This window comes from Fulmarus glacialis, unplaced genomic scaffold (genome assembly GCF_000690835.1).
Source record: "Fulmarus glacialis isolate BGI_N327 unplaced genomic scaffold, ASM69083v1 scaffold10562, whole genome shotgun sequence".
Classification (NCBI taxonomy): Eukaryota; Metazoa; Chordata; class Aves; order Procellariiformes; family Procellariidae; genus Fulmarus; species Fulmarus glacialis.
Genome location: NW_009198505.1, coordinates 58440 through 82629, shown reverse-complemented (window position 1 = coordinate 82629; position 24190 = coordinate 58440). Strand labels below are relative to the sequence as shown.

The 24190-nt window shown below is 39.0% G+C and overlaps 1 protein-coding gene across 1 annotated transcript in view; it reads left to right on the top strand.

Moving 5' to 3' along the window:
- The window catches only part of CD109 (CD109 molecule), a gene marked incomplete at its 5' end in the record, with an annotated part of 36491 nt that overhangs the window by 695 nt on the left and 11606 nt on the right, over nt 1-24190 (top strand). The window contains 15 exons of the mRNA XM_009572927.1: nt 366-518; nt 1261-1335; nt 1743-1803; nt 2343-2478; nt 3244-3361; nt 6079-6192; nt 6406-6624; nt 8180-8324; nt 9146-9322; nt 13469-13550; nt 14897-15125; nt 15665-15830; nt 16971-17161; nt 20628-20783; nt 20869-20934. Coding sequence (XP_009571222.1) covers nt 366-518; nt 1261-1335; nt 1743-1803; nt 2343-2478; nt 3244-3361; nt 6079-6192; nt 6406-6624; nt 8180-8324; nt 9146-9322; nt 13469-13550; nt 14897-15125; nt 15665-15830; nt 16971-17161; nt 20628-20783; nt 20869-20934 — 2088 coding nt within the window. The remainder of the gene's footprint in view (nt 1-365; nt 519-1260; nt 1336-1742; nt 1804-2342; nt 2479-3243; nt 3362-6078; nt 6193-6405; nt 6625-8179; nt 8325-9145; nt 9323-13468; nt 13551-14896; nt 15126-15664; nt 15831-16970; nt 17162-20627; nt 20784-20868; nt 20935-24190) is intronic.

Sequence of the window (24190 nt, the reverse complement as noted above, 5' to 3'; positions counted from 1 at the left end):
TTTCCCTAAATACGTTACATGCTGTGTTGTGCATTGATAAAGAGCGAATGCGTTTCTTTTACTGCCCTCAGCTGTAGAAACTGGTGTATTCTTGTGGCTCAAGAGATTGCTGCTTGTATACTAAGAGCTGGTTGAAATGATAATGGATCCTAATGCTGACTTCCCATCAGTCCAAGGAACTGAAGAGCTAGGGGAGCAAGAGAGCAAAATGAACGCTGTAGTATTTTCCCAAAGGTCCTAGGAAAAGCAAATCCAGAGTCTTAATTATAGCCAATTAAGCTAAGAAAATGCTTCCTCGGAGTTCTTAGTGGCTGTAAATATCACTGTATAATTTAAACCAGTGCTGTTTTTTTACTTTTTTCTAGATTAAAATCTCTTGGAGCAAAGATAAAGTCAAACCATCTGAGAAAGTCTCCCTTAAAATCAGTACAACAGAACCAGGATCAGTAATTGGACTTGCAGTTGTTGATAAAAGTACAAAGCTTCTAGGAGAAAGTAGTGATATAACAGAAGATTCTGTAAGTAAATGGGAAAAAAGGTTTTCATTATTGTGTGTATGAAAGATGTATGTTTATGGAAATGTTATAGTTTATATGCTGAGTGAGTAATGTTCTTTAGGCAGGATTTTTAGTCCTTAATTATGCAAATATTTTTTACTTCTGCAAGTAGTTTATCAACACGCGCAGAAAAGACTGTAAGGCTTACAAGGTAATAGGCGCAGCGTTTCTAATTCCAATTAATACTGTATTGTTCTTCCATTTGATAGACTGTTCAGTTAACACTTCGCAGTTTCTTCTTTCAGGAAAGACAAAAAAGTTGGAAAAACTCCCTAATGATTTGTGCTTTGTGTTCTTTAAAATTAGTAATGTAAAATAAAGAAAGAATTTTAGTTTTTGAAGAGCAGAATAAATTACTCATCTTTTTGAATTCCCTTTACTTGCAGAAGCTCTAGTGCGTCAACAATTTGAAAGAGCTGACAATATACATCATTCCTAAAGTGCTCAAATGACATAGCCTAAGTGCCATAGAATATCAGTGGGCTGTAGGCTCCTATTTTAGGCTTATATAGTCTTGGTCACTCTTCATGAAACCATTGCAGCCTAATCCCCTTCATCTTGTCACAGATTCTTTTCTCTTTGATGAGGGCTAAGCACGCTTCTTAGAGCTGTACCTCCATGAATTAGCATCTACAACAGCAAAAGTTCTGAAAAATGTGAGTTTGCTGTCACTCTTTGGATGATTTTGTTTTTCTTGTCTTAGGTCTTCCATGAGCTCAATTTATACAGCACAGTGCAGTATTTCCCCCTGGTCAGAGGTTCTTTTGGTGTCTTTCAGGTACTTTTTTTTTTAATTCTAAGCTGGGTTTTTTTACTGCTTAATGATTTGCACATCACTTGCTAGAAGAAAATGCCCTTTTTAAAGTTTGGGACTGTAGACAATGTACTGTTTTCATGGCTTGTAAGGGTTTTGAATTGTGAAGTATGTTTATACTTTCATGAATATGGATTGGTTTATGCTTGATATTGTCTTCCCTTTGAAAGGTTTTCAGTCATTAAGGCAATATTCAGATTCAGATGATCTCAGTTTTGTTGGTTCCTGTATATTACTTGCTTTAGTTCTATGATTGCTTTATTATGATGACTTTATTTTCTTAAAAAGAAAGAAAAGAAAAAGAAAATAGATAAGCACTGTTGATGTCCTGAATGTCCTGTATTGAGATATACTGTATAAATTTTATCCAGAAATGCAGCCTTTGGGTATCAACTGATGCAATTCTTGAGGAGGATAAGGAACATTTTCTTTGTAAGTAATAAAAATAAATGTAGCCAAATCTAATTTACTGAGTGGGGAAGGAGGTCCATGGGTTAGGACCCCTATTAGGTCTTCTTACTGTACTGCATACAGGCTGCATCCAGCCTTGCAAACCATTACCATTTCCAAGGTTCAAGACATACAAAATGCATATGACTAGTATTTTAAAAACTTCGTTTTTCTGCTGTCCTGAGCGACACTACCCCTTAAAGTTCTGAGGGTGAATGGAGTTTTTATTTGCAATTCCAGTTGATATATGTTGCAGTGGTTTGTCATGTGTAGCCGTATTACACCAGCACTCCAGAGAGGCCACGTAAAAATTTAAGTTTGTGTGAAACTTTTTTAATTCTTAAAATAAACAAGCAAGAAAAAAAAGTAGTTCCTAATGTCACAGAATAGTGTTACCATATGTAACAAAGCTATAGATTATACTCCAAACACTGCATTAATTTGACTTTTCTTAACTGTATTAATTTGATTTTTCTTAAACCTAGATTTTTGTAGGTAGGACAATATTTTTTATTTTGTAGATGGTGGAATGATACCCATAGAGGATGGTTTTGGTGATGATATGCCGGTTTCTAAAAATGGACCTCCTGATTTCAGCAATCTCTATGTGAGGACACACTTTCCAGAGACTTGGCTTTGGATCGACACTAAAACCAGGTATAAGATTAGAAGCAAATGGAAACTGATTTACACTTGCCATTGTTATTTTGTAGGCTTCAGTAGCATTCTGCAGTGGTGCTGAAGAACGCTGCTTAAAAATGTAGTATTATTTATGTTCTACTACCACCTAGAGGCCACAAGTGAGACTGGAGACCCACCAGATGAGGCATTGTGCAGCTGCACAAAATAGGACAGTGCCTGGCTGAAGGCCTTGTATTTTCAATAGAAACTAGATAAAAATCCTGGAGACAAAAGAAACTCGCTTTCTTTTACAGATGGGGAGATAACAGATAGGGAGACCCAGTCTTTTCCTCTACAGTACATGAGAAGATGGTGATCAGCCCAGAGAGGGAAGTCTGCTCCTGTCTGCACCTAATTCAATGAGCAGTTCAAACTGTCAAATAATGGTGAAATCTGACCTGTGTCATGAAGCACAAATCTTGACTTCTTTCACAGCTGAGAAGTTCGGGAAGCAAGCATCATCTGGGATTGTTTTAAAGGATCTGTAAAAGTTGATTATATGTAATGTGATTCAATGTAATTACCTTAAATACATGTAATTTAAAATAATTTAAATTTTGTAAATCATTTTGATCCCATCGCAAATATTTCTAAATGATTAGGAAAAGAAAAACAGATAATCAGCAGCTTTTCCTGCCAAGAGTTTGGACTTAATTTTTGATGCATTTTAAACATTCGTGTCCACTTACTGATGTCTGTAAATGGATGCTTTTGAAAGTCTGCTCTCCCTTCTGCCATCAGATCTGACACAGACACCACAATGGAAGTCATTGTACCTGATACCATCACATCCTGGGTAGCCAGTGCTTTTGTGATGTCTGAAAACAGCGGGCTTGGAGTGATGACTGCTCCAGTGGAGGTACCATGGCACTAGACAGTTCTTTAAACGCTGGTAACACTGTAGGTTATTACTGGAAGCTGTATTTTAGTTCTAACAGCAGCTGTCTCCTTATACTAATAAAGTGATTGAGAGACTGTGTGTATTCAAACTGTAAAGAAAACTGAATCATCACTGAAGACATATGTGATACTGTACCTGCCTCCCCTTCCTGCTCATATAAATATCTCAGACATTACACAGATACTTGGGTGCCTATTTCTGTTGGAGCAGTTGTTTTGTTAGAGCACTTTCAGGATGTGCCTGCTTCAGAATCTTTGTATGTAGAAAGGGGGAATGACTGCCTGAGGACAGCGTGTTTCCATGTCTTCTTGGCTCTGCCAAGAGGGCTTTCCATGAGTTGATAGTGCATGCATGGCGGTTTGCACAGACTAGCTGGGAAGAGGTGGCTGAGATGGGAGAAGCGTGTTGTCTGCTGGAAAGATCATGCCACTGCGCTGCTCCGCTAACACCCCAGGAGGGAGGGTGGGAGAATTGCTTAAAGACTAAATTCTGGCCTCACTTTAATTTATCTGTCAAAACCAGTCTTGGACTAAACATAGGTGCTACTTTTTGAGTGACTTAGCTTGAGGAGCAGAGAGGACACTGAGAGCCAGCGGTGGGATGAGATGCTTCTTGCTGCCAAGTTCCTGTCTCCTGAGGCTCTTTTTGTGCTTCCAAGTGTTCGAGGAGTTTAGCAATTTAAGCTAAATTCAGCACTCCTCAGGTTAGGTCTCTAACCTGAGATTCCAGATGTACAAGTGCATTGTCCTAGGCTCACTCTGTATTCATGGAAACAGCTTAGAGAGAGTTATTTAGACTGTTTAAAATAGGAATTACTTTTTGAAGTCTTATTTAGCTAGTATTTTATATACGCTGAATAATCCTCTGAAGGTATTTATCTCTTTCCATTCATTATGTAGAGATCCTAGAGAAACTATGTTCCTAACTGAGACAACTCCACTTAAGTGCCTAAGGTTAGAAAGGTTGAAACTGTGCAGTGCTGGGTCGTAGATTTCCAACTTGATGCCAGGACTAGTACAAGCATAGCTTGGAGACAGCCATCTACCCATGTAAGTTCTCATGGGGAGGGGCAACTTTTGGGATCCAAACCGAGATCTAGGTCCAGATTTTGTAGTTGGCTGCTACACCAGACACAGAACATGTGCTTTGAACATCCTGATCATAACTCCACCACAGAATGTGGAGCCCAATCTGGATTTTGCGGCTAAGGCTCCTTTGAGACTGGAATCATGATTCTCGTCTCTTTCACTTGGCTTGGCAGAGATGGGACAGAAAGAGGAATAGTTTTCTGATTTAAACTGTATGAAAATATACACTTGGCCTCTCATCCTCAAATTTGAGAAGGCTGCAAGTAGAACAGATGTTGAGATTATTATTTAACTATAGTCACCCGCATGCACTGTTCAGTACTTCACCCTCGTTGGGATGTTTAGATTGTGCTTAGTGTTCCATATGGCTGAAACATGTTAATCAGTACCATACAGAGAGGCAAATAAAAGAAATGCATGAAAACTGTAACGGGGAAATAAATAAGTGACATCTGCGTGCTTAATGTCATTTACTGCTTTGCATCTTGTTTTTATTTGACTTCTACTACACAGATAGTCGATAATTTTACCCTATTGTATTTTATTGTAATATACCGGAATATTCCTGAATGTAAAACTTCAGTGTTGCAACAGTTTTAGAGAAAGGCAAAACAAAAAAGACAAAGAAAATAGGTGCATAGGGAAAACCTCGACTAAGAACTAATCAAAAATTCTCCATCAGAACTTCTCTAATGTCTAATATCTAATGAAGTTTTTGACACTGAAAGCTTTAGCAAACAACTTTTCAAAGTTTTAAAAAGAAAACGTTGGGATATTTGCTCGCTAGAAAGAAAGCTGAAACTCAAAACACTTGGAAGAATTTTTTTAATGAAAACCAAATTAAAACCATTTTTAGTTGACATTTCAATAATAAAGGATATCATGCTTCAGCCATTCTTATTGTACAGATGTTCATAAACAGTGAAATTTTGATCCCATTCAGCTTGATGAGAACTTACCACTGACTTCTTAGAGCCAAGACTTCATCCAAAAACCTCTGTTCACAGATAAAAGTAACTGCTTGCTGGTATATTTCTGCAGTTTTTCTTTTAATTAAGAAAAGATGTATTTTTATAAATATAACTAAAGAACTTATGCCAAGATTAATCTTACAAAATAACACATCATTCTAAGATGTTGGTGAATTACAGAATTTGGGAGAGTTAGTTATTTTGTATTCCAACATGCATTTCTGTATTGACATGGAGTTAGGGCAACTGACAGATTCTTAATCATCCATTACTTGTGCAGTCAAAACAGTTCACAGTTACCTTAATGAGATCTCAGAACAGGTCACAGCTTCCAAACTTGCCAGATGATAGACTCTTAGTCCCAATTCAGGTGCCTCTGTTGGAACTTGCCCTGTCAAAGCTGTCAGCAGCTCTCATCTGAATGGCACAAAGGTGCTAACGACTAGAAGCATCTTTGGCTTCTGCTTCAGCCCTGCAGTAATACATTTTGTTAACTGTAGAGTACAAGTAAACATACTCTGTCATCTGAATTTAAAAGTGATCAGAAGACAAGTTGTATAGGCATTTTCTTGGTAGTATCTGATTCTAGGGGCTCACTGCTGATTTTGTTTTGCAGCTAGAAGCTTTTCAACCTTTCTTCATTTTCCTGAACCTTCCATACTCTGTCATCAGAGGAGAGCAGTTCGTTTTGGAAGTGAACATCTTTAATTATTTGAAAGAAGAAGCTGAGGTAAAATAACAGTCTTTTTGTACTTGAATGTTACTAGACACTGCAGGGTTTTCATCACCGGTGGAGACCACATCTTTCTATTGTGAGAATTTTAGTATTTTCTTCAGTGGGCGGACCATAAAGCTATTTCTCTATGCACAAAAAAAGAGGCAGCTTATGAAAGCAGTTTTTCAAAATTAACACTTTGTATTGCAAATGTTACTGTATTTACAGGTTACTGTGATCCTGGATATGAATGGTGCTTTTGAAATTATTCTAACATCCAATGAAATAAATGCTACAGAAAATGAACAGTCTATATCTGTACCAAGTGAAGATGAGAAAACTGTTCAATTCCCAATCAAGCCGAAACAGCTGGGAGAGATTCCCATCAAAGTGACAGCAATATCATCTGCTGCTTCTGATGCTATCATCCAGAAAGTTTTAGTAAAGGTAAACAGTCTGCAGCTTGGCTTGTTCCTGAAATAAATTGTTTCCTAAAATATACAACAGAGTGCAGCAAAAAGGCAAACCAATTTACTTGTCTGCCTCTTGCTGTGTAAGGTTGGTTTTGGGTCAGGTGACTTTAATTAGAAAACACTTCTTTTAAAATAATTTCTCCTTTAAAATTCTTTAGATCCCCTTCCAGGAATGAACACATAGGTCTGTTCTACAACAGATAGTGTGTCAAATGCTTCTGAAGGCAAGGTGAAACCTATTTGTACATCAGTGAACTCCTGGTGCTATAGCTAGCTTAATCATCTGTGGAGGGTGGACCAAATAACTGTGTTAAGTGCAGTCAATTTTGCCATACACCTGGCTTTAGTTCAAAGCCTATTTTATATGAACATTTTTGTATTTTGCTAGTGGTGGAAATTTAGCCCCCAGACTTTCTGATAAACCAGAAACTGATAAGACTTGCCTAACTTTGGACATCTAAGTCTGATTCATGTTAAGCTCCATTTCAGTGGAAGGTGATAGATATTTGTACATCTCATCCTAAAATAAATGCTTAAGATCACAGAATCAGAGAATGGTTGAGGTTGGAAGGGAGTAGTCCAACCTTCCTGCTCAGGGCAGGATCAACTACAGCAGGATGCTCAGAACAATGTACAGTCAGGTTTTTAATATGCCCAAGGACGGGGACTTCACAGCCTCTCTGGGCAGCTTATTTCAGTGTTTGAACAGCCTCACAGTTAAAAAAGTATTTTTTTATGTTTAAAAGGAAATCCCTTTATTTCAATTTGTGTGTTGCCTCCTATTCTGCTGTTGGGCACCACTGAGAAGAGCCTAGCTCCATCTTCTTTGCACCCTCCCTTCAGGTGTTTTACATATTGATGAGATCCCCCTCAGCCTTCTATTCTCCAGGCTGAACAGGGCCAGCTCTCTCAGCTTCTACTTAGACTGCTTAAAACCACTATCTGGCAGAGTTGTGAATTGTTTTCAGGTGGAGCTGCTTACTGCCCTTTCTGTGGAAGCTCAGTTGTTGTGCAGAAGAGAATAAAAGTCTGTTAGACTAAGGTGTAGGCTGAGGAAAGAAACCCATTTATTTTCTCTGCTTCAAGGACAATTTGTCTCAAAGGATTTTGCATGCATGAGGAAATGAAACCTTTATGATCATGTACCTAACTTCAGTTTAAGTCCTCCTTGTATGACAGTGTCATGGTAGGATTGCAGACAGCACCCCCGGCCTTAGCATGTGCTTGGCCATGGAGCTCCGTGCTTGGCATGGAGCTCACTACAATCAGAGGTGCTCTCATTGACTTTGCGGGTGTATTTTTGTCATTGACACGTGGCCTCGAGAAGCAGATAGTGGAGGTAGGTCTTTATAAGAAAAACATTTCTGTGTCAGTTTGGATGGGCCAATAGCTCAGGTTCTTGATGTGTTAGCAAGCAGCACAAAATACCTGGCAGTGTTTTAGATCCTTCAGTACAGTAAGCACACAACTTCTGTCCTAAAAGCAGCTAACTGTTGGAGATGACAATAATCCTGTCTTTATTTTGATAGGCTGAAGGATTGGAACAGATGTATTCTCAGACAGTCCTTTTGGATTTGACTGGGAATAAACCGCAGGCAGTATCAAAAACTTTGGATTTCACTTTTCCTTTTGATGTTGTAAGTGGCAGTGAGAGAGTGCAGGTCACTGCTGTTGGTAAGGATTATCTTATTCTGTTTCCATCTTTATTGTTTACTGGTCAGCTATATACTTTTTTAAAAATAGTTTTTTGCCTGCTAGGCTTTTGTTGAACTCAGTATCTAAGATATATGTGTCCATAATCCAGCTGCTGGCATCTTCTGCACTGCAGGCATAGGTGGTTTGTAAAGGACAGAGCAGTTGCCAGTAGTAACTAGAAGTAAACTCTGTCAAATAGAGCAGGGAGGCTGGTGTGTAATAATAACCTGAGCTACCCTAGCAGGATTTGCCAGAGCTTCTCTCAGAGCCCCTGCTGAAAGACCCTTAGAAGAATTTGCCCAGTACGGCTGTTGCTTTACAGGTTTTTAGGAGACTGCATTAATTTTTATTTAATTGCTATATTAATAAAGTTTGCTAGTATCCTGTTTTAATTCTGCTTGTCTGCAGAATAAAACCTAAAACCCGACTGATTGTTGTTTCTTGTGACACCTAGGCTTTGATAACTGTGGGTGAGAGAACAAATACAGGAAGTTTCAAATATGTACCATTACTGAAACATTTTCCGGGATTAAATATCTTTTTTTTTTTTTTTTTTTTTTAAAAAATGGTGGCTGTTTGAAATTACTCTGTAGTTGGAAAGATCTGTGGGGAGATGGGTCAGTGGGCACAAAGTTGATCAGAAGATGAAGTATCTTTTCTGTCTGGTTAGTGGTGTTTAGTACAAACATTCCTAATGTATCATATTTTCGCCCAGTTTAGATGATACCACCCTTTGTGTGTGAGGTATGCATTTATTTGCGAGAAGCTTTAATTTATTTTCATTAAATTTTATCTTTCAGGTGATTTACTTGGGCCTTCTATCAACGGTTTGTCATCATTGATTAAGATGCCTTATGGCTGCGGTGAACAGAATATGATCAATTTTGCTCCAAATGTTTATGTTTTGCAATACCTGACTAAAACCAGGCAGCTGAGAGAGGATATTAAATCAAAAGCTGTATCATTTATGAGAAAAGGTCTGTATGCTTAAAAGAAAGATGTTAGGTTTTTAAGAACTCTTAGTAGTAAAAAGGTATCTCTGGCTCTGATTTGGTATTTGAAATACTGCTCTGTTGGTGTCATGAGAACAGGAAGAAAAGCCCATCTTCTCTTTCTTTTCCTCTTTCTTCTGGGCTGACAGAATTGAAGAGCAAATGATTTTGTTTACAAAGGCAAGTTTGCTCATTAAAAACATGTTGTTTTTATATAGTTACTTTTTTTCAGATGAAAAATGCATTTTAGAAGGTAATTCATATGGATTTCCTAGGTGGTTGTTATTTCTCCTTTGATAAAACCACGTGTGAGCAAACATTTCTGACCTTTGCTTGAGGCACAGAGGTTGAAAATTAGTCAGGGGGCAGAGCTAACCATATTCATCCCACGTGTGTATCTGTCTTTAGTGACACCATCCCCATCCTGCCATGTCCTTGTAGAGCTCAAGGAGTGGCGTTTGCTCTCGTGGCTGGCTTTCGCCCACCCAAGTTTTAGACTTGATCAGAAGTGAACTCTGTGCTGGAAGTGAAAAGCTGGAAAATTTTAGTTGGAAATTGTTGTATATTTTAATCGGGAAATACTCAAGGGCATCACAAAGCGTGGAGAGCATAGTTGCACTATGCGTCTCTGTGCCTTTTGGATCAGTGTCTAACTGTGATGTACCACGCTCGCCATGTGTCAGTCTGCATACTGAGAGCCTGGTTCACAGAGAGGAATGAGACCATCCTCATGTGAGCTACACCCCTACTAAGGCACCATGGTGACATTTTCAAATTTTGTTTACTCTCTGCAAGTCTTCGATTTTTTTTTTTTTTTTTTTTTGGTGTTTGATTTTTTTTTTTAAGTTGTTGGCATTTACCTTGGAAAAGACACAGCTCAAAATAAATCTTCCTTTCATCAAGATTCCAATTTTCTGTCAAAAGCAGTTAAATGATTTTTTTTAAACCCTTCGTGCTACATGGTTTAGTTGAAAAGTAAAGTGGGGCGGAAAAGGTGTGTTACGTAAACAGCTACTCTGAAGTGTGTAAGCAATCTACCACTCTTCGAGGCCTGAGTTTTGGTACCATAATTTTCTGAAGTTTTCTAGTAACAGATTTATTAAAGTTATTTCAAAGCAAGTGAAAATTACAGGATTAAATGTCACATATACAAACTATTGTGTTACTTAACTTGTTCCTGGGGCTTTGAATTTATGTACCTGTTTTTAACGCTGTAGTAGCCAAAACAGTAAGTATGCTGAAATACTTGTAACCTTAAGATAGAAGAGAACCACAATCTAAAAAATATTGTGGTTTTTCGCCTTATTTTAACAAGTGATTTCAGACTTTTTAAAATTGTAACCTTAAAGTTGAAATTTGTCTTTAGTTTGAGATGTAACTTTTATAAGCTCAGTTTTGAAAGGATTGTCATGAAGTTTAATTTAAAACAGACTTTATTTCACATGTTGGAATTGACTAAATATTTGAAAAAGTGACCTCATAATCTGAAGTAAATATAGTTAATTTTAAGGCTAAATGCTTGTGAGAATAAGGGATCATATAGCTAGCAGAGACTGCTAATGATCTTTTTTTTAGCAGTTTTTATTTGCCTAGAACAAAGGCAAAGCAAAAGAAAAGTTGCCTTTTAAAAAAATTCCTTCAGTTGTGGGAATGACAGATCCCATCTTGAAATCACTTCCTCAGAAATAAAAAAAAATCCTGGTTGGTCTGAAAACTTTGGTGCTAGACCCAAAGCAAGCAACGAGTTTGAGCAGTATTTCCAAGCTGTTTGAAATGTGAAACCCTTTCGTCTTTCACATATTTCTGAAGTCCTTTCCGTCCTGATGCACTTCTCTTTCAGCCTTGCTCAGTGAGCCTCCTACATCTCTTGGGTTCCAGCCAGTCCTCTGGGAGTACTAGTGTACATCTTCATAATAGGATCCTTCTTTTCCTTGCCTTTCCACTTGTATGTGTTGACATTTGAAGTATCGTTTTTCATGTCTGATTGAGTGTCCGTTGGAACGAACGCGGTGGTTCACAGCCCCCAGGTCTCCTGTTCCAGCGTTTCTTGCAGGCTTCCCCGTGTTAGATACGCTCGTGTTTGGAGGCTTTTGCGTGACTGCAACAGGGTTGGCGTTGAGAAGAAAGCAAGCAGACTGTAGGAAATAGCTGAGTGATCGCTCCGTCCTCCCTCTGGTTCTGCTCATCTTTCTGATCCCGCCCAGTCTTAACAAATTCTGAGACAAATTCATCCCTGTGTAAGGGCTGCTCAGCAGTCTTTGTTAAGCAGGCTGTTGGTCTTAGTTTAGTGCTTTTACAGTACCAGGGGGGTGGTGATTATAATACTTATTGCTGTATATCGCCTGTTCTGCAAAGAAGCAGAAGACCTCAGTTTTCAGGCCTTGCAGCCAGATACTTTTGAAGAGGAAGCAATCTATTTGTATATGCACATATATTCGTGCTCCTCATAACATGTAATTTTGAGGCTTAAACTTTGACAGTGACTTTTGCCTTCCTTGGTGAGAAGTGCCCCTCATTTCTTCTTTTTTCCTCCCACTCAAGAGTGCTTAACTCCTCAGGATCATTAACTGAGGTGACAGATTTGTCTGTATGGGAAAGATTCACCAGTTCTAATCATGTAATTAACCACTGTCGTGCTAAATATGTTATAAACCCCCTATATTTAAGTGGAAATTGTAATTTAAAACTCCTCTAAAGAGACAAAAACTAAACCTGATGCTACTGGGATAAGAGTTTATATGGGAAGGTGCACTGGTATACTGTAGCCGTTCAGATTCACATCTTTATATCTCTTCTGTTACAGAGGGACACTGACTAGTATTTCATCTTACACTGTAGCTTAGATTGAGGGACCAGGCCATTTGTTCCTCAGTAATTAAGGCTGTGATTCACTCACTATGTACCTATATTCAGGATAGTATGTAAGCGGGTGATTAATCCTTTATCAGTGAAAGCAAGGAACATTTTGCAGGGGAATGATTGTAGTTAGATGGACCTCAGGGGACGTATTTGTAAATTCATTCATTTGTGTAGGACTTAATGATGGTTGCCTGAGGGTTTTCCTTCTGCCTGGCTGATTCAGTATTGTGTCTGTATCTGTCAGGTGTTAGACTAATGAATACACTTTCTTAATTATAATAGCCAAAATAGTGAAGTCAAGGAAAAAGACAAGGTGGGGGGAAAGAAGAAAAGATGTCTTGTGAAATGCTATAAATAGATGCGATTATTGTTCTGGATACACAAGTGGCAAGCAAAATGTAATGGAAGGAAGGCTTTAGGTATCAGAAACTACAGTGAGTAGCATATCATAGGAAGTTCTTAATTTCTAACATTAACAAACATTGGTTCTGCACTGAAGTCAGCTATTGAGTAAGGATGCTGCTGGTGGTCGTGAGCAGCTAGTGAGCCCTTGGGGCCCTTTTATTACAGATGTTCAGCAGTCAGGAGAAAGCTGCACTTGTTCTGGATACTGAAAAATCTTCAGATACATTTTAAATGGATCCTTCTCAGGATTTCAGGATCTTCAGGTCATTTGAAATTTTTCACTCGTTTCAGAACAGCCTCTTCCAGCAGGCTTTTTCTGATAGCTAGTCCTTTGATCTGGCAGAAGCAAGCTGCTGAAAGGGTCTGTTTTTTAGCAGTATTTGTAGCTTTGCTGTACTCTTGCCCTTCCAGTTGGAAAATACTTCATTTTTTCTTGTCCTTCCTTCAGCTGGAAGGATAGAGCGTTTCTATAGGTGCACAACTCCAGCTCCCCAAAGCGATGAAGAACTGAACTATAGCTGCTGCTCTGCTCTGCGCTCGCTGCTGTGATCCTGGAGACACCGAGTTATGTGGGAGCGTGTCTCTCTGCACCACGCTGTCGTGTTTGGGTGGCAGATGAGTGGGAGCAGGAGCTTCTGGTTCTGCTTTTGTAGATGGTTCCTTCGTGTAACTGCTGCCCGCTTTCTCATCATCTTCTGCATGGTTTTGTGTGTTCCTACATATTCGGGAGATTTTTTATGAAATATGAGCTCAAGTTCTGCCCTTCTCAGCCTTAGAAAGTGCCTCACTTCACATCAGCAGACAGTTTGTGCTGGAACCCACATGAGAGGAAAGTGTTCAATACCTGTCTCTGCTTTTCCACTTCAGGCTACCAGAGAGAGCTGCTTTTCCAGAGGGATGATGGCTCTTTTAGTGCCTTTGGAAATGAAGATCCCTCTGGGAGCACATGGTAAGTAGTTCTGCCAGATTAACTGTGGAATTTGAGCATTTTAGATATTTTCCCTGCGATTAAAAATTTTTTGTGAAGCTGGTAAAAATTTCCAGCTGTATTAGCCTTCTGCCTGGTTTTCATTAGGTGTTTGGGCCAAGTCTTAAGATCATTCTGCTGGATAACATGCTGTCAAAGCCATTATTAGGGCAAGGCTTTTTAATTTTGCAAAAAATGAATGATGAATTATTTTAGCCAGGGGTATAGCTTGGTCTGAAAGTTTTTCTGTTGCTTTCCTCAAAGGAATGAAGAATAATAATTAAATGACTTATTCTTGCAGTTGACTGAAACCATTTAGGGCTATGTGATCATCATTGCTTCAAACAGATTTTTAGTTCTCTCCATACTGGAGGCAGAAGACTGGCTGAGGCATATTTCCTAGGGGGTGAACAGAGTTACTGGTGGTAAAAGTTTGTCCGACTTACCTCTCTTACACCTCCTTTTTTTGAGACTGTAAATGCAGCTGAAAAAGCCTTTTCAGTGGTGAATTTCACCTTCAGAAGCATAGTGAGCATAGTAGTGGAAACTAGACAGATTACAGAGACAAGTTCCAGCAGTTTGTTCAGCTAACCCATGTTCAATTAGTTTAAATATACTTATATATTTCAGTACACGCTGCTGACTTTAAATAGAACCATCCCAGTTACTGTGCCACTGATTGAGTCACTCCTTCTGGAGTCAGTGAGCATCTTTCATTGGAGTAAGTGAGCATCTTTCATTGGAGTCAGTGAGTATCTTTCATTTGCCTTAGACTGAGTATTGATGGATTGGAAAACGAAGATAATTTATCTGTACTGGCAACTTGGTACTTAAATAGTGCAGTGACAGGTTACATGAATGCACGTTTGGCAAAGCAGAACTTGGGATTATTAATGAATAAAACAACAAAGGTTTTTTCAATGATATAATTACAGGGATAATCATGATAATTAACATCACACTCATAACTGCATTACTTTGTAAACTATGGTTTTTGCCACTTTAGCCTAGCAGCAGAAGGCAGGAGAGCAACATTTGAATAAAGATAAATGTGTGCTGGCAGACCTGGAGTCTATAGTCTGTATTTATTTTTGAATTGTAACAGCTGCAAAAAGCATCATCTTTAGGCACAAGAACATAGCTTCATTTTTTGATGGATTAAGCTTAGTCTACTTGCTTGTCTGGGTGAGGCAAGTAGGTATTTTCCTCTGTGCTTGGGAGGTGTGTGTAGAACACCTTAGGCATCACAGTATTCTTACATCATCTTAAACAGAAGAAGCTGTAATACCTTGCTAATTTTGACATATTTGATTAACCTTTTCCCCAAGGTTGTCAGCTTTTGTATTAAGATGTTTCCTTCAAGCTCGTCCATTCATAGATATTGACCAAGATGTACTCATGGATACGACTAAATGGATTGTCCGGCATCAGAAATTAAATGGAGAATTTCACGAGCCTGGGAAAGTGTTACACGGTGATCTTCAAGGAGGCACCAATAATCCAGTCACTCTCACAGCTTACATCATGTCATCCCTCTTAGGGTTCCCAGATAAACAGGTATTGGAGTTCTTAAATAGAATTCATATTTACTGGAATACTTCATAAATTGTCATGGCAAACACTTGGTAGTTTAAGGAAATAGAGGGACATCTGAACAGAGACAAACTTTAACCTGATTTTGTTAAACTTCCCAGTACTTTGGCTTATCTACCTGAGACAATACAAAGTTGTGCTGTTGGGCCCTTCAATTTTATGTGCCTTTGCAAAATCTAAAGGCAGTTGTTTTTAGCAAGAATATTGTCGTGGCTTTAGTCCAAAAAGTTGCGAAGAAATTTATGGGGGGAACTATCCTTAGAGATGTTAAGTCATTCCAATTGATTTCATTGAGATTACTCACATTCATAAAAGACAGTGCCAGATCAAAGTTTTGCCTTTGAGATTCGTGCCTGTGACTCTGAAAGAGATTTTCAGTATTTCTTGGTTGTTGTTTGGTGATAGTAATGTTTCTGTTTCTGTACAAACTTTTCTTTTAAATTATAATATTTCAATACATATTTTATTCACTCTACATTCTTCAATATGACCTTCATTTCCAGCATGCTTATGTCATCAAGAGTGCTACAAACTTTCTAGAAGATAAATTAGAAGAAGGCATTTCGGATAATTACACTTTGGCACTTGTTACATATGCGTTGTCCTGGGCAAAAAGTACAAAAGCAAAGGAAGCACTGAATATACTGAACCAGAGGGCAGAACACCAAGGTATTGCACAACTATTTTATACAGTTGTAGAGATGGATTTTTGTCAAATTTAAAAATACCTATCATAGATCTACAGCTGCATATAGAATTAGAAATGAAGAGAATCCTCCTTCTGAATTCAAATCTGTTTTGAGTATGATGTAGAGAATAAGCTAAGAAATTCCAAGACAGCCTTAATGAAAAATGTCCGTAAATGAATGACAATTCACAACAAAGCTAGGCCTTTCAGTCTCTTTTACTGTGTTCCTGATGGGAATACCACGGTGCTGTTGAAGAACATTACTTACCAGTTTTTCCATGTTATTATGTGCACTTGTAAGATAAGCGTGGTTAAAGAGTGATGGATGGGGTTAGCTATTCCAAAGTAGTTCGGATATATCAGGAGGGTATGGCGGGGCAATTAGTTAAAATCAGTACCGGAATGAAGAGTTGAAGGATTGGACTTTCTGTAAGACAATACAGAGGTGTGTGGCATTTTCTGTAGGGAGCCATCATCACATCATGTTTAACCTCTTCCGAGTTCAGCACGACTGAATTTTGTTCCCTGTTTTCAGGGGAGACCATATGGAGTGTAAGAAATGGAAGTTTTTCGTTCAAAGTAGTAACTGTCCTCTTGAAAAATCCACAGGAATTCATGTTCTAGCCTAGAAACGGAGCTTCTTGGGTGTCACTCTGTGTTTACCGAGTTAGGCCTTTCGGACAGTCACTCTTGGGAAGGGAGGAAGTCACTTTTTTGGACGGCTTCACTCCAGAATGAGCCTAGTGAGCAGCTGTGCTGCCTGAGGTGCCTTCTCTAGTCCCGAAGAGAAAGGAGCGCCCCAGCAACAAGGTGGCCTTTTCCCAAGGGCTCCTTTACATGGGCACTTCAGGGTGACAACAAAAGGATCAATGTAAAGTTCACTGAAATTAATGGGAGTGACTATTTGGACTCCAGCTTTTTTTGTATCTAGATTCAGCCATGGCTGAGGATGTGCTTAAGTCAGTCCTTTATGGGGCATATGCCTAAACATTAACATAGTTTTAAAGAACCTTGCTAGATCCCGTACGTAAGCGTTAATTAGGATGTTTCCCTTAAGACTTTCCCAGAAGTCCAAAGACTTCAGTCTGTGGATCTGAGGTTATTATTGGTTCCTTTTGCAGGAGAATTTCATTTCTGGATAACACCTGCTTCTGAAATTTCTGATTCATGGCAGCCTCGGTCCATCGATATTGAACTTGCAGCATATGCTCTGCTCTCGCACTTTCATCAAGACAGATTAGCAGAGGGGATCCCTATTATGAAATGGTTAAGTCAGCAAAGAAATCACCTTGGGGGATTTTCATCTACTCAGGTAATATCTGGTCTCAAGGGGCTTTGTTATACTTTCTAAATGAGCACTGTATAAAAAAAAAAAAAAAAAAAAAAAAAAAAAAAGAAAAAGAGAAAGAAAAAAGGGACCATTTGTTTTGACGTAACAATTACTGAATTTTGTTTTGCTCTAGCAGCCTGGCTTGCATTCTTTGCGATATTGACATCTTAAACCTGGACTACCACTTTTAGTATTTTGGCAAATTATAATAAAAAACAGAATTAGAGCGTCACCTTGATTATATAAAATATTAATAACAAAAGATCTTAAATTAAGAAGAAGAAGTGATGTCCATGGAAAAATAATTAATCAGATTTTCCAAGCAAGTGTGATAAATATCTGTGCTTACTTTCTTTCCAAGGAGAGAAAGCTCTTTCTATTCTTTCCATATGTGGGTCCTCAAACTCCTGAAAGGCTATTAACTAAGATAAGAAAGGGGAGTAGGTTTTAGATAAACAGCCTAACCTAGTGCCTCTGTTGGCAGTTGGTCTTAACTTTGTCCTCATTATTATGTAGATTTTTGATGGGCCATGAAATCTGGAAGATCTACATTATCTCCAGGAGGTTTCCATGTTATTGAAACCACATCTTGTAAGCTGTGCTGGCATCCAGAAAATTTATATAGTACTTTGGATTGCATTAGTTTAAACGAGCTTTTAAATTAACTACAAATGCTGGTCACGGTAAAATGTCACATTTCATCATACTGCTTGGTACCAAGCTGTACAGGCTATCCTTCATTATTTTCAAATGTTTGTTGGTATTAATCTGAGAGAAGTTAGTTCTACTAAATAAAATGCAATTTAAGAACCAGCCCGGTTCCCCTGAGGTTTTAGTATTTTTCTAATGTGTTAATTCTTGCTTATTATTTGAAGAGGCTGATTGAAGCTCTAAATGAGTTGAAAAAGCTTTTCTCTATTCTGCAGAAACCATTTTTAGTTGAAAGTTTGAAAATCCAGCAGTGTACCATTTACCCCTGAGGGTGAAGTTAAGAAATTAATTTAATCCTTTTGTTCTTCCATAATCTAAACTATTTTGATTTCAAAATTACTCCAATGCCTCTCTAGATACCTTTTTTTAATTTGTGGAAATGACCCCATACTTTTTGTTAACTTCTAAGATTGCTTTAAAAAAAAATGTTTGGAGTGTTTCCTTCCATGAGTTTATTACATTAGAAACTTAATATATTGTTAAACAATAAGGAGGAAAGTAATCAGTTGCATGTGTGATGTTTTGTAAGTTAGGGTATGATAACTCACTGCAATTTGTATATGTGGTATAGCTTACTATGAATTTGCAATCAGTATATTTTGCTTTATAATGCTTTTAATGTTTGGGCATAAAATGTACATATCTCATATACACAGGAAAACAATCCATACAAAAAATAGCATATATATGAATGTAGACTTACATGGTAGGGAAGAGTAGCAAATTCTGCAAAGCCTGTGTTGCCGGGCAAGAGGGGCCTGTGAGTCTGGGTTGAGACCGTATTCCCTAACTTTTCAAGTCGTGTATTGGATGCAGCATTGTCGTACTGAGCCGTGCACCTTGTGCTTCAGCTGTGAATGTTTCCTGGTGAAAGCCTTGGGTATGTCTTCTGCTTTAGAGCATGCCAAGGGGCACGTTTATCTTCTCTGTGGTGGTTCTTTGCCCTCTTGTTTTTCACCTGTGTTTCTGAGAGTCATTTGAGCCTAAGACGTGGAAGAGCTCTGAAGTCAGCTTCAGCAGTGGCAGATAGCATTTCTAGACATCTTGAACTCTGTCTCAGTTTAGGGTGAGAAATGTAAACATGAGAAATGTAAGTGTAAGGGCTTGGAAAACGTGTTCAAGGTATTCCTTGGTTTCCACAACTTTGGTAAGGGCAGGCATGTTTCTGGTTTCAGATGTTTACAATCAGATTCTCCAACAAGATCTTACAGCTCCTTAGGTCTAGAAGATAGATCAGATAGGTCTATAGACGTGATAGGTTGCTGTAGTTTCATTCACTTCAATGTGAAAGAAGTTTTGTAAGTTTGGGCTTCCAAGCTGTAGATCTTCATCAGAAACTCACATATGAGTAGTCTGAGTAAGGGCAGAGTCATTCAGATGCTTTGTCACCGTCTTCTGCAAAGGAGTAATCGAAGGCATTCTTTCAGGGTAAATATTGGCCTCCTACTGAAAAAGTCTGCCACTTACTCCAGACTATTAAATCTTCTTCTAGCCCATTACTTGCATCTGTTCTGTCACACCACATTAAGCACTGGAGTTGGGATCCCAGCTGTAGTTGTTCAGCGTATCAGCAACTTTGGCACTGTTGCTAATCAGCTGATCTTTCTGGATTTTGATCAGTGAAGCAGGTCACCTCAGACAAGGACGTGGCACGGGAAGGAGAGTGGTTTCTAATCATTTGGAGTGAATAGGCAGCACGTGCTGGTACCTTAAGGTATGGCACAGTCACCATGTTGTAGTTATTGAGCTTCTGTTATGTTAGAATTCTGTTACTAGAAGTGACCAAAGAATGAATAAAACACCTTTTTATGCCAAGCCTGCAAGGCCAATTCCTTCACTGTCACTAGTTAAAAATAGGTGCAAAATGAACTGCACGAACAGGAAAAATCCCTGAGAAGCATTAGAGACGCACAATTGATTACTGTATTTTTTTTCCAGAAAATAGCAGATGTTAAAATTCTTATTCACTAAACTGTGCTGGACCAAATGTTTAAAAAATGCCTTTTGTGTTCAAAACCTGGAGAGCTAAGCCTGCAATTGTACAGAAAGATAAACAAAAGAGAATTTTAGATATATGTATGATAATGTGTTTATAAACATATTCTGCATTGGTTAAACAATTGCACAAATCCTTTTGATCAAATATAGAGTATAAAAACTGGGCTGAACTCCTTTGAAATTGCTGCCGGGGGTCTGATAAAAACTCATTTCAGGCTTTTTTTTAGTAAATGTTAATAGTTTGTCAGACCTATAGCTTTTGCTGTGGTGACCAAGGTACCCTGAATAACTCCTGTGCAGTACTGGATATTTAATGCATAGTCACTAAATAAATCTAGAAAGTAGCAGTATCATTACTTTCCTCATTGACTTTCTCTTCACTGTCTGCATGGTGTGTGATTCTGACTGTTGTGTCTACCAGCATGTCAGGTCTTCCAAGAGGAAGACAAGAGGAAAACTTCCTTAGCTGGCTCCCACCTCATTCTCCAGTGCATGTCACAGTAGCTAACTTGTAATCCTTGTTTGGCAACAAGGATAACATACCTCTTCTGTGCTGGGATCCTTCATGCGAGAGTGGAATCCCAATGAAGGTGTGGAGGTGGCTGCATGAGGACCCCAGCATAATCAACAAGTGGGACAGTGCAGGGACCGTGAGCTCCCCAAGGCATGGCCTATACACAGGGAGTTCGCTGTACAGGCTGCTTCTGTTTAATACAGAAGGATTTGTTTCTCTCAACAGGACACGGTGGTGGCTCTGCAAGCCTTGAGTCTATTTGCAACTCTCACTACTGCAAGCAAAACAGAAATGGATGTAACAGTGACAGCACCTTCTTTGAAAACGCCAGAAACATTTTCAATTGATACTCGAAACCGTTTTCTGCTTCAGACCAAGGAGGTACTGTAGAGAGCAAGGAATACTTTCGTAAAGTCTCCTGACTGAAAGTACTTTGAAAATACTGTTTTACTCATCTTTCTTTCAGATTGCCCCTGCACAACCAATGACAATTACAGTGGAAGCGGAGGGAACAGGATTTGCTGTCTTTCAGGTGCGCAATGCAGTTATTCTTGCTAAAGATATGCTTTCTATAAGGAAGGTATATTTTGGAAGCTTTATAAAACGTTAATAAGAACAATCTTCTGAAATGTCTTAAATCAGTACCAAAGCACTTCACTAATTGAGGAATGCTGTGAACCAAATGTTGTGTGAATGGGCATACTCATGTGATTGTTTATATCCGATGGCCTGGCCTTTTAAGTACTGCTGGATGATTGACAGTTTTGGGGCATTTCCATGGGCCAGAGCGATATCAAAGCAGCCTTGTCCTCCTGCAGAAATGTAGTGTCCGTTTGCAAGACAAAGGACTGCAGTGGTACATGGGCAGGCACAAAGGTCAGAGTAAAAAAGACGTGGGCCAGGCAGAAATGACTCATCAGGAACCTGTGGTAAACCGTGGTAAGGCACAGATCAGTACAGAACAAGATTACACTACTAGTTGAGTTATTTTCCTTTTATTGAAGTAGAATACAACATTAGTGCAAAAGCTAAAAATAAAAGAGTTTATTTTTAAGCTTTATTTTTAAACTCGGCCAGGTTCTCCAGCAATTTTTACACTGTTCTGAAATGGCGTGAAAGACAGAGTCAAAGGATCCTGCAAATATGTAGTATAGTAGTAGACGCTTAGCATCAGCCAAATGTGGGGGCATGGCAAAGAGTGGAAGGAGGTATAGTGATCCCCTCTCTGCCTGTTCTGCGGAAGACACTGTTTTGGTAGTATAAATTCAAACATCTTTACTTACATTTAAACAAATTAAGCTGGGATCAGCACATACTGTATTTAGAACTATCAAATCGTAAATATGCTTTTCAGCTGCTTGCTCTTCCCCCATAACAGAGATTATGTTCTGAAGAAATTCCACCTCCAAGATTTTCCCTAACCCTATGAGAAATATCATACGAGAAGAAGACAGTATTGGATCTGATCTGATACGGCCACTAATGGGTCTCCCTTTCCTGCTGTCCTATCCATGATAGTGGCTTAGAACCACATAGGTGAAAGAGAAGACCTTTGAAAAGCTATGGATAATACAGAAATATTAGTCTCTAAGCATGAGAGACTCATTTTATTGGAAGTATATAGATAAACTCTTAATTGCTGAGTGTATCGCAAAACCAGACAGAGTTCCTACTAGACTCCTTCTAGTCATACTTGGGAAAAGTGAACTTAGGCTGCCTTTAATGGTCTCAAAGTTTTATGCCAGGTCAGATTCCATCTCAAGTTCCTTCCAACCTGACCTTCACTTCAGTGTTCTTATGCATCCGGGAAACAAAAAAGCATGGTGGTGGTTGGTAAATATGCTCTTGGATAAAAGACCTTTACAAAGAAACCTTCACAGCTGCTTATCAGCAGTGAAGAGCAGCTAGAGATACACCTCATTCATTCAACACCAGTCTGTAAAACCCACAGTGCCATAAATCATGACCCGTGTTTATTAATTCCCAGAAGTGCGAATGAAGTTTACAGCAAAGTTCAAAAGTTTCAGAGGATAATTTAGATTCAGACCTGCAAGCCAAGATAGGAATGAACATCTCAGCAGGACGGCGTTCACACATCTTGTGGTTTCAGTGTGTGTGTGTATGTGGAATGTAACAAAGTGGGGCTCCAGAACAGTTAAGGCTACTTAACCTTAATCATTGTTGAGAAATACTCCCTGATATTAAGTCAACTAATTTGTCAGGCGAGCTGATCAAAAAGTTTTCAGCAAATTGTTTCTTGCTGGAAGATGCTGATTTGTTGAAATGAATGCCTTTTGTGGAAGCACATTGGTTCCAATTACTTTTTTGCCAGCAGGAAAATTTCATATCCAAACCGGCATGTCTGGTGGAGACTGAACCAGAAGACTTCCACCCAGAATAGCCAGTAGTTGACTCTGTGGTTAGAGGGCTCCTTGGAGGTGTACAGCACCATGATTTAAGTTCCTGATTTGTTGTATGAGCATGCAAATGTGGTCCCAAATAACTGGTGTTCAGGAACCAACGCCAGGTTATCTTCTTCATTTAGGTCACTGTGATATTGCCTTTTTTCCTGCAGCTTTGAGTCAGAGATGCTGTGACTTGATTCAAAATATTGTACTTAACACACTGGAGTAGCTTCTCCAAAACCTTTTCTTTGCTGGGGTCAGTTCTTTCCTTCTGCTTCCTTTGGCAGGTCTGGTATGCTAAAAGAAAGAGCACTGATGCCATTTGAATGAGATTTCTCTTTTTCCCAGACACAAGCTAGGTCTGGGTCGCATTTAATAAATCAGATAGCATATGACATTGTGATCACATTTCTTCAGCTGGGTTTCATTGTCTTAGGCCCGCCAAAGTACAGTGGTGAGATTCACTGTTCTGGGATTTGACTTTCTGGCCAAATGTAGCATGTCAAAAAAGTAATTCATTTAAATATCACAAAACACAAGATTCAGTCCATTAATGGAAAAGGCTGTTTTCCCAACAGAATGGATTCTTAGGAAAAAAAAACCTTATTTTTTTGTGAAATCTCACTGTCTGTGTGTGCGAGTTGGCAGGGCATTCATTCTTGACCCTGCAGGATCTCATAAAATGTATTTATTTTGGATTGTATAATGACAAAAGCAGACATTTACTTGTAGCTTTGTGGTCCTGCTGTCAATAAAGTCTCCCAGCTCATCCCTTCATTATGTGGGCACACAGTATGGATGACCTAAGACACTGACTCTGCAAGAGGAAGGAGAGGATGATTGTAGGGTTAGGGTATATGAAAGGCACTCTCTAGAGAAAGGAGTCGAAGAAGCGACCTTCCCTAGGTGACCTGCTGAAGTCTTGGAAGAAACACCTCTCTGCTGTTTGGAACCACTGTGAGCTGGGCTTGGCAAATGCCTCAAAAATAGGGCGTAGCCCATGCCTTCTGGAAGGAAGGAGAATGCCACTGAAATCCAGGACTAGCAACGAAGGGAGGGTGGGCAGGCTCAAGGAGAATGGGTATGGGCAAAGTGGATAGGTGAACAAGATCTCCTGGTCATGTATAGAGAGGGAGTGAGGAAAAAAATGAGTTACTCGTTACTGAAACGCACTGACCATTTTTTCCACTCAGCATATTTTTACTTAGGCATGGGACTGAATGTTATTCAGTGTGATGGTACTGAAAAAGGTACACTGTGAAATGCACACATATTTCTCCATTACAGTTTGAGTGGATACTAAGTAGTCAAAAAGGGACAGAAAAATATTGGAGATGATTTCCTTGAATTCATGCCCTCAGTCAAGCACATTTGTGCTGCTAG